Genomic DNA, 11,173 nt, shown 5'->3' with positions numbered 1-11,173 from the left:
AGGGAAGGGAGTACGTATTATGGTTCCTGAAGGGAAGGGAGTACGTATTATGGTTCCTGAAGGGAAGGGAGTACATATTAAGGTTCCTGAATGGAAGTGAGTATGTATTATGGTTCTTGAATGGAAGGGAGTACGTATTATGGTTCCTGAATGGAAGGGAGTACGTATTATGGTTCTTGAATGGAAGAGAGTACGTATTATTGTTTCCGAAGGAAGGGAGTATGTATTATGGTTTCCGAAGGAAGGGAGTATGTATTATGGTTCCTGAATGGAAGGGAGTACGTATTATGGTTTCCGAAGGAAGGGAGTATGTATTATGGTTTCCGAAGGAAGGGAGTATGTATTATGGTTCCTGAATGGAAGGGAGTATGTAATATGGTTCCTGAATGGAAGAGAGTATGTATTATGGTTTCCGAAGGAAGGGAGTAGGTATTATGGTTCCTGATGCAGAGGTTCATCAAGTGGTGTCTTGGTGTCCCACTTTTGAAGATTTTCCCCATTATTTCATCATTTGTTTTTGCAGTTTTTATTCTTTTTTTCCCCCCAAATTAAAAAAATTCAATTATATTATTTTTTCAGTTTTCAAGTTATTTTATTTCATTTTTTCAAAATTCTCTTTTTTTCTTCATTTTTCAAATATTTAGATATTTTTCAATTTTCCATTATTTAAATTTTCCATTATTATTATTATTATTATTATTTTCATTATGAGGCAGAATTTCAAGTGCTACCAATTGGCTAATTCTACGAGTTTTGCTATATTGGGAACCATGCCTGGATTAACGAGGGTAACCCAAGGAGCACAGGCCGGGGCCCTCAATCTGTACCCTTATTCGCGCCTTTTTGCTAACTGTCATGCTAGAAGTACATTAGAAACTCTAAGCTGGCGTTATTTCCGAGAAATCACGTGGTATTTCAGTCATATTTGTGTACATCATAATTGGACCTCTGAGCATGCAATGCATTCGGTAAATGTTATAGTGAAGCATTTCCTCGATGTAGGTTGTTATTATTACTTCTTAACATGGCGAAGGTTGTGATGGACTGAAGGTCCATTCACGAAACAACTTCGCTCTCCCACTTCTCGCGTCTACCCCAATCTCGCGAGAGTTCCCTGTTCCTCATCCCTCTCCATCCCCCTTTCCCCACCATTTTCAGTTTTCACCGATTCCCTTAAAAGTCAGTCTGCTCCCTCGGCGATTCACTGTCAGTGTACCACGATGCTGCTGATGAGGGCACATTCATGACAAGCAGCAACCCATATAATGTAGGAAAGTGCTCAATGTGTAATACCCCAGGTAACACACCGACTTTGGCCCGACGTTGGGCCAACATCAGCCCCGACATAATTCTGTCCTGTGGGACAACGTCGGCTGGCGACGCCATTATGTCATCCAGTTTTAATGTGTATATTTCATCAATAAAATATTTATTTATTTTACAATTTGCAACTTGAGATCTCATCATTAATTAATTTTGCTTTATTGTGTATGTAATGAAATTGTGTCTAAGTTGATCCCAGGTGTTATGCCGACTCTGTCCACTGAGAGGCTCCGATAAGAATTCGGACTGGACAGCGCTCCGATGATTCCTGTGACATTTATTCTGTGTGATGTAGTGCATACTCAAATGGTGCGTGTTACTCTTGGTTCTAAGCTTGCTTGTACTAATTTCAATTCCATTACTTACTTCGATGATTACTGTATACTGATATGTGGCTTGTTGGTTTCTTACAGGTATTGCTAGAGATCGATTCTGAATTAAACTCATTCTTGGGACAATGTTGTAGATCTGATTCTTACAACAATTAATTCAGAATCATCTCTTGTCTTGAATGGGATCATCATGACTCACAAGTTAATACAAGTTCCAATCTTTGGAGCAGACCCTCAGGCGCCGGACGCGTCTGCTCAGCTCTCACATTGGCTGAAGTTACTGACCAGCCATCTGGATGCACAGAAGGAGCTCACCGATGTAAAGAAGCTCGCAGTGCTGCACTCCCGCATGAACCATATGGTATACACGTGCATAACCCAGTGCACTACGTACGATGCGGCTGTGGAGGAATTAAAACGCATCAAATCAAGACACGAAGCATGGTCTATACTCGATATCTGCTCGCATCTCGGTGACGAGATCCCTCGGAGACCATCGGCCATTTCGTTCAATACCTACGCCGATTAGAGAAGGACTGTACTACTGTGACACGAACCCCTGCACAAGTATCTGATGATTTAATGAGAGATTCTTTTATTTCTGGGATTTATTCCCCAATCATCAGACAACGATTGCTTGAGGAAGAAGCAGAGTTGACGCTGGAGAGAGCTCATAAGCTCTCGCTCTTGTACCAAGAAGCTCAAGTTCAAGCCGAATCGTACAACCGACCGTACGTCACTGCAGGTTTAACCGGCGCGACACGACCGGAGAGAGCTACTGTGGAGCACACGGATGCTGCCCCTCTGCCGGAATCGGGGACAACAGACACTCTCGAGGAATTCGACCCGAGTGTGACAGCCGCCGCCGCGGCCGCTCCTTCAGCCAGAAAGAACGCTACGTGCTTTTTCTATGGGAACCGGAACCATTTAAGGTCAGTTCGTCCGGCTAGAGATGCGAAATGTCATTAGTGTTCTCGGACAGGTCATTTTGTGAAAGTTTGTTGCTCGTCACGGGGCCGGCGACCTCGCTTGACTTTGAATGTGATACTCTCTCCACCCGAACCACGACCAGCACTACGCGCGGCCTTGATTGGGATCGCTCCTCCACGTGGGCGCCGTGCTGTACGCGCGACCTTGACTGTGAACACGGCGCCGCCAAAACAAGTGGCGCGAACAGGCGTGATCGCGGCCCACCCGTCCTTGACTGGAATTCTTTTGTCACAGAGCCCACGTCCGGTTTTGGCACGATCGATGCGAGCTGGCGTCGGATCTACACGCGTGGCTCGAGTGCCACCTATCGATGGCTTGACTGACCCACGTTCGGCTTTGCCCTCACGGAGGACGCCAAACTGGCGTCAGCTCCACATGCGTGACTTGAGCACCACCTATCGACGGCTCGATCGACCCACGTTCGACTTTAACTTCACGAAAGATGCTTGCTGGCATCGGCTCCACACGCGTGGCTCGAGCGCCCCCTCTCGACGACTCTACAACTGCAGGACCACCTGGCTTGTCCAGCGCGATTATTCCACTAATGATTGCGGGGCAACATGCAAATGCCTTGATCGACACGGGATCGACGGATAGCTAGGCTGATTTACGACTCGTTCAAAAGCATGGGTGGCCGATTCTCGGGACAACACATCGAATCTTCACGCACTCGAGGAGAATGCCGACTAAAGCTTGTGATTAATAGTCGCATGTTTCCGGATGTGCATTTAATGGTCTCACCAGCGTTATGTGCGGAGGTGTTGCTGGGCCATGATTTTCTCCAACGGCATGGGCGATTGGAAATGGAATTTGGTGGTGCTGATATTCTTGCTGTGTGTGCTCTTGCAGGGATGGAAATTGAACCGCTGTCGCTGTTTCCCAATATGACTGCTGACTGTACACCGGTTGCAATTAAATTGCGATGCTATTCCCAGGCTGACACGCAATTCATTGCTGAGGAGATGGTGCAACTACTAAAGGAGGGTATAATCGAACCTAGTCGATCGCCTTGGAGGGCCCAAGTTTTGGTCGTGCAGACCGCCACGCATCGTAAACGCATGGTAATCAACTACTCGCAGACGATAAATCGGTTTACACAATTGGGTGCCTACCAACTCCCGGGAATGGATTCTCTGGTACGACAGGTGGCACAGTACTCGGTCTACAGTACTTTAGATCTTCGTAGCGCGTGTCATCAGATTCCAATCTCCGAGGCCGATCGCGTCTACACCGGGTTTGAATCCAGACAAAGGTTGTACCATTTCACACGGCTGCCTTTCGGGGTCACAAATGGGGCCCTGCTTCCAAAGGGCCATGGACGACCTCATTGCTAAGGAGAACTTAACCGATGTCTTCGTTTATCTGGATAATCTCACGGTTTGCGGGTACGACAAAGCACATCATGATGCTAATCTGAAATGCTTTCTCGAGGTTGCGCACAAGTATTGACTGACTATGAACGAGGATAAGTGTCGCTATTCCACTCGAATGATTGATCTCCTGTGGTACACTGGTACAACGTGACCCATGGCATTATCACTCCGGACAAGGAGCGACTGCGACCCTTGCTCGACATGGCCCCGCCCCTCGATCGTGCTTCTTTGAAGCGTGCTCTCGGGCGTTTTGCTCATTACTCTAAGTGGGTACAAAATTTTTCTGAGAAGCTTCGTCCACTTGTGGATTGCAAAGAGGTCCCCATGGCTCACACTGCTAAGGCCGCTTTCCATGGCCTGAAGTCCGACATAGCTGGTGCCGCTGTGTCATCGATTGATGAAAACAAGTCCTTTGTTTTGGAAAGCGATGCATCGGATCACGAAATAGCTGCGAGACTCTCTCAAGGGGAGCGACCTGTGGCCTTCTTTTCAAGGACTCTCTCCTCGGCGGGACGCCGACACTCGTCTGTCGAAAAGGAGGTGTACGCCATCATCGAGTCGATCAGGCGCTGGCGGCCATATTTTCATGGCAACTTCGTACACTGCCGTACTGCCAACTTCGTACACTTCCGGAATTGTTTGATTTATTTGTGTTCAAATGTCTGGTGATTGTTTTGTATTTATTTATGCGAATGTGTACTTGTATATAACTGTCATTAATTTAAAATGGCTTGGGCACTATTGAGCAATTATTATTTTTTAACTCAAAGAAACCGATCTTTTTTTTTATTTACAATTTTTGTTTTTTTTGCCTGAAACACTCCCAGGCACTCACTGATGAACCTCTGAAAGTTTGACGAAGATCCGTTCAGCCATCTCTGAGAAAAATGACGACACACAGACAGACACACACACACACAGACAGACATCTCTCTTATATATTAGACTAGCCGAAAGCGCCCGGCATTGCCCGGGTTCTTTTTGAATGAATTTACTACTATAATTCAGCTTTTACTCGCGGCCGTAGAAGATTGACAACTATAATTCAGCTCAGCTTTTAATTGCGAAATGGGCTCAGCCCGGCTGAGGTGGGCCTTGACCGGTCTCACCACCTAGCCTATAACCTTCCCAGGGCCCGTCCCGACATTTTTGGTTCTTTTTGAATGCATTTAGTACTATAATTCAGCTTTTACTCGTGGACGTAGAAGATTGACTACTATAATTTAGCTCAGCTTTTAATTGTGAAATGGGCCCAGCCCGGCCGAAGCGGCCTCAACCGGCCTCACCACCTAGCCTATAACCTTCCCGGGGCCCATCCCGACATTTTTGGTTCTTTTTGAATGCATTTACTACTATAATTCAGCTTTTACTCATGGACGTAGAAGATTGACTACTATAATTTAGCTCAGCTTTTAATTGTGAAATGGGACCAGCCCAGCCGAAGCGGCCTCGACCGGCCTCACCACCTAGCCTATAACTTTCCCGGGGCCCATCACGACATTTTTGGTTCTTTTTGAATGAATTTACTACCATAATTCAGCTTTTACCCACGGACGTAGAAGATTGATTACTATAATTTAGCTCAGCTTTTAATTGCGAAATGGGGCCGGCCCGGCCGAGGTGGGCCTCGACCGGTCTCGCCACCTAGCCTAAAACCTTCCCGGGGCCCGTCCCGACATTTTTTGAATTAGAGGTTTCCTCCTATCTTTCACCGTTCAGGAGATTAGCTTGCGCAAACAAACAAACAAACAAACAAAAACTTTATTTTATACATATAGAAGATTAGGATTTTTTGGTCAATGCAAGAGGGAGGTGAGTGGGGCCTTTACAGATGCAGTGCCCGAGGGCCCTAGGGTGTCTTCATCTGGCGCTACTGGGAACCATCAACGATCTCCCATCACAGCCCTCTAGTTACACCTTTTATCAAGCTTTGAATGCAGGGAATTAAACATGTACAAGTGGGTTAATAATATGCACAGATTTTTGGTTTATTTTTCAATTAATTTTCCCAAGACGACTTCCTTTTAACTGACTTTTTTGTACAGCATTTTACAACAATTCACCTTCCATACATTTCATGCCATAGAGGTGAGCAAATGAACCAAACATCGAAAACAAGCTCATAGCTCCTTTGCTGCACACAAAGATGGGCTAAAGTATTTATTTGGTGATAACTTACTCACACATGCTCTTCCTTCCAAAATCAAGTGTGCTCCTCCACCAGGATGGCACAGAGGTAGCAGAATCAAGTGTGCTCCTCCATCAGGATGGCACAGAGGCAGCACTTCCAGAATCAAGTGTGCTCCTCCACCAGGATGGCACAGAGGTAGCACTTCCAGAATCAAGTGTGCTCCTCCACCAGGATGGCACAGAGGCAGCACTTACAGAATCAAGTGTGCTCCTCCACCAGGATGGCACAGAGGTAGCACTTCCAGAATCAAGTGTGCTCCTCCACCAGGATGGCACAGAGGTAGCACTTCCAGAATCAAGTGTGCTCCTCCACCAGGATGGCACAGAGGTAGCACTTACAGAATCAAGTGTACTCCTCCAACAGGATGGCACAGAAGTAGCACTTCCAGAATCAAGTGTGCTCCTCCACCAGGATGGCACAGAGGTAGCACTTCCAGAATCAAGTGTGCTCCTCCACCAGGATGGCACAGAGGCAGCACTTACAGAATCAAGTGTGCTCCTCCACCAGGATGGCACAGAGGCAGCACTTCCAGAATCAAGTGTGCTCCTCCACCAGGATGGCACAGAGGTAGCAGACTTATCTTTGTGCTGTCTAGTCCACGTTAAATGCTTGACCCGATAATAAACTGTCGGGCTGATGCATCACATGTATGGCATTGCATGAAAAACTACGTTATCAGATGCAACAATGACGTGTGGGAGCTACCTGCCAACATAGATTGCAGGTGGACGTTAAAGAGGTGCTGCCACGTGTGATTGCCAAAGAACGTGTGATTCCCCAACATCCCAAGGTCAAATTTTATAAGACAACGAAAGACATCTGGTTATCTGAATCATACCTTTATGAACTCTTCTTTTTTCTTCTCTATGTGCAACAATTCATTCTGCAAATGTTCGACGAATTGTGGAGTGTAGACGGTGACGTTTGTAACAGCAAATCCCACTGTTTTAAGATCCTGGCAAAGACAAACATGGTTTATTTGTAATTTAGTTGCATATTTAAACCAGTTTCTTGTATGAAATGTAGTTATCAATAATCAAGCAATTTTGTGAACAGCGTGAACAGCCACAATGCCACATGTATAAGCTTCAGGTGGGTCACTAGTGGGACACGCGCGGGGAACCCATGGGCATGGACGTGTACGACATTTGGACATCTTGAGTTAAATGCTGCACGTAGAGTTTTACAAAATGATTACTGGCAATTCATCAAATCCAGAAATGATGTAATGTTCACAATTTATTTACTTCACATAACATATGAATACATGTCCATGCACATGGGAAATACAGTTTATAATGTGTAATTCCACGTAATGTAAAATGTGACTTGAAGACCTCAAATCTTCCACCCTTCCCTCTCCCGACATCACACACACTGCACAGAGGAGAGGGGGAGAGGAGGGAGAGAGAGATAATTGGGAGAGGACGCAGTGTGGACCTGCTACCTTTACCTGAGAGTGGCACCTGCTTGACTGACTTACGTCTGTTGTTCATTTTTAAATTGGAAAGCATTGAATACACTTCGCTTTACAAAGTAAAATTGCTTAAACCAAACATTATTAATGAATATTGTATTCCATAGTTAGTCCACATATACATTTTATTACGTACAAAGTTTTTTGAAGTATTGCTTAATGACGTAGTTGGAAAAGCGTAAACTTGCCTTGAATAAACTCTTTATATATACCCTGGGAATATGAAAAAATATAATTATACGAAAGTTCAATCCCTAACCTCAGTTTTCAGCCACTGTACTTTTACTAAGTATAATAATTAACTAATTCACGAGTAGGGAGCACTACCCTCCATCGTCTCTCCTCCACCCCATCACACCTTTCCCCACCCCGCACTCCTCTGCTCTGCCCTCCTCCTTTCCACCCCTCGTTCCTCCTCGCTCTCATCTCCCCCTCACTTTCCTCACTCATCTCCCCTCACTTTCCTCACTCTCATCTCCCCCTCACTTTCCTCACTCTCATCTCCCCCCTAACTTTCCTCTCTCTCTTCACTTTCCTCTCCCCTTCACTCTCCTTTTCGCTCCTTATTCCTCTCCCCCTCATCCCTATCTCCTTGTCCCCACATTACGTCTCAGATACTGTACAACCCAGATACTGTACATTCAAAACGGCTATTAGAATGCATTTTTGAAAAGAAAACGCCAATATTCATCCAATTTTCTCACCTTTTGCTGCAATCGAGTCTTCAACCATCTTAGCGAGGTCACCACCCTTCGCTCTAACTGCAGTACACCGAAGAACAGGCTTGGAGGAACGCAGTGCACGGATTGGTCGAAGCAGGACGAGAATCACCTGACCGCAGGTGATGCTCTACCCTTTCACAGATTCCTCACACATAGGCCTCCTTGTCCACCCTCAGCGAACGTACAGCTTTAAGCTTCAGCTCCGCCATCAAGTCTGGCCCTGCCACTCTGGTCAATGGTATCCAGTGTCTCTTGGGAGACAAAGGTCTTCTTTGCCTGACGGTGGTTTCCAAGACAACCACCGATGACACCAAGGATGGTGGTCTTGAAGGCACTCCACAACTCTTCAGGTTCTCCCAAAACACCTAAACCCCCTAAATCCCCGCTCAACCTGTTCGCAAACTCCTCAGCTACCCTCTCCTCCTTGAGCTTTCCATCATCCAGCCTAAGCTGAGAAGGCACCATTCTCTTGGATTTGAGCCGCAAATCCTCCAGCAACCATCAACGAGCGCACGATCAATCTCCTTTGCCACACCACCAGCGTTGGAATACGAAGTCCAGCGATGAGGCTGTGGATGCTGAAACCATGAGCCGGCCACCATAAGTCCATGACTTCTGCAAAATTAAGGAACTTAGTGCTGTTGTGGTCCATAGTTCCAGATCCATGGGGACCAACACTTGTCTCATCATCCCTATCAGTGGCAGTCGATGCATTACAATCCCCCAAGACTCGAAGAGTATCTCTCCTGGGGCACTGATCAACCACAGACTCGAGCGTGGCGTAGAATGCCTCCTTCACAGTGACATCATTTGCCTTAGTCGGAGCATATACAGATACCAGGGAAATGACACACAAAGCGTGATGAATCCTCAGTCTCATAATACGCTCGTTCGACTGGGGTGACCTCATGTATCATGGGAGTCCGCTTATTGGACACAGCTACAGCAACTCCTTGGGCATCTTAATGACATGTCCTTGGGCATGGTACAGCAACTCCATTGAGAGACCAGACAAGTAATAGGTGTGACCACCCACCAAGGTCTCAAAACGATCCGGTCTCCGAACCTCAGAAAGTGCTACAACACTAATGTTCAAATGCTGGAGATCACATGATAGCAGAGACGGGTGATCGTCCTCTCTTAGAGTGACGACATTCCAGGTATCCACAAGAAGTAACCATCTCAGGTTAACCCAAGGAGCCCGCCATCTGGTGGACGACACATGAGCACCATGCCGACACACACCACGACAATCTGACCCAGCAGGGTTTCCCTGCGGATTCCTCCAATCATCAAGGAATGTGGTCCCCGAAGGCTTTGCTCCAATCCCGTCATCCAGTGAGCTGCCCTGCGACGGGAAGCTAAACTCGAGGTACCCCCACGGATTGGGTTTTTAGTTTTATTTGCGTTCTTTGTGTATGTTGCGGAATGACATGTTTTCATGGTGGCCGGAGTGCAAATCCTGCCACCAACCTCCTAGAAAGAGGTAACCCAACTGCAGGAGGATGTCCGCAGACACAGTTGGTCCGCAGATATACATGGTTGTTGGCCCATAAGTAGCTCCTCCATCCTTTGTGAATATTATGTTGGAAGAATGTGCAAATATGCACTTCTTCCCATATGGAAGAATATCAAGCAAAACGATTTAATCGAGCAATACACACATTCATGCACGTAGCGAGCATTTACAGTATATGCTAGGTAGTTCAACATCAAAATGAGCACGTGACAACATATAGACCGACAAGCTCTTCACTCTAATGATAACACACCAAGCATTTTGTGCATTTGAAAGACTACATTATCTCTGTTACCCCATCCATGCCTGCGCTTTATCATGCCCGACCTCATCCATAAGCCTGGTGTTGGCTTAACAGTTAATGTGGCTTGAGATCTTCGGCTCCTGAGTTTGAGCCCCTGTCATGCTATTGAATTAATTAACACCGGGTGGGTCTGTCATCCTTCCTAGGTAGGCAAAATGAGTACCAGATGACTGCTTAGAGAGAGGCATTGCAGCAGCGGGAGAGAGATTGCGTTGAATTACAGAGTCATTGCATTACCGCCTCTGGAACAAACTCCCTCACTCTCTTCAATCCCTCTTCTTCCTCCAGGTCTTTAAAACAGCTGATCACCACCATCTCTTATCTTACCTTGATCTTTTCTACCCCCGTTAATTCACCCCAGATCCACTTTTTTGAAATAGCAAGTTCTTTCCTGAAAGTCCCTGTAGTGTCCATCTTGTTTATTCCATGTGCCTGCCCTAGCCCTCCCCCTTGCACAGATCTCCCGATGTCCCTGTTCTCTACTGTTGTTGTGCTTTCCTCTCTCTTTCTACCTCACTTGTCTCCTGCTCCCTTTATTATATGTTCCATGTGTTAGCTCTTACACGAACCTCGACTTCGTATACAAAAAAAAAGCAAAAAAAAAAAAAAAAAGCAGCGCCCCCAGAAAATGAAACCAGGAGCCACAGGCTGCACAGGAACCACCCACCTCATCCATCCAACACCTTTTCTCAAACTATTACACTGTAAATTTCTTTAAATAGCAAGCGTTTATTTATTTTTCAAATGTTTTGCACTTTAGCAGCACATCGATGAAAAACAACTAACCTGCTAGCATTAGAAAGCACACGTCATGACTAATATCTGTTCGTATTTCGGCCAGGTGACCAACAAGGCCATTGGAGCCAAAAGAATGAGGCTGGGGTTACTGTAAAATTTGACGTGTAAACACAATGATGTCGAGACACAACTAGCTTCGTCCAA

At 46.1% G+C, this 11,173-nt stretch overlaps 1 protein-coding gene across 1 annotated transcript in view; it reads right to left on the bottom strand.

The window, feature by feature from the left end:
• The window catches only part of LOC137435672 (uncharacterized), a 107,419-nt gene that overhangs the window by 2,610 nt on the left and 93,636 nt on the right, over positions 1-11,173 (bottom strand). The window contains exon 11 of the mRNA XM_068129620.2: positions 7,048-7,164. Coding sequence (XP_067985721.2) covers positions 7,048-7,164 — 117 coding nt within the window. The remainder of the gene's footprint in view (positions 1-7,047; positions 7,165-11,173) is intronic.

The sequence above is a fragment of the Myxine glutinosa genome, chromosome 9 (genome assembly GCF_964187855.1).
Source record: "Myxine glutinosa chromosome 9, kmMyxGlut1.1, whole genome shotgun sequence".
In the NCBI taxonomy this organism is placed as follows: Eukaryota; Metazoa; Chordata; class Myxini; order Myxiniformes; family Myxinidae; genus Myxine; species Myxine glutinosa.
This window is presented reverse-complemented; position numbering and strand designations above follow the sequence as displayed.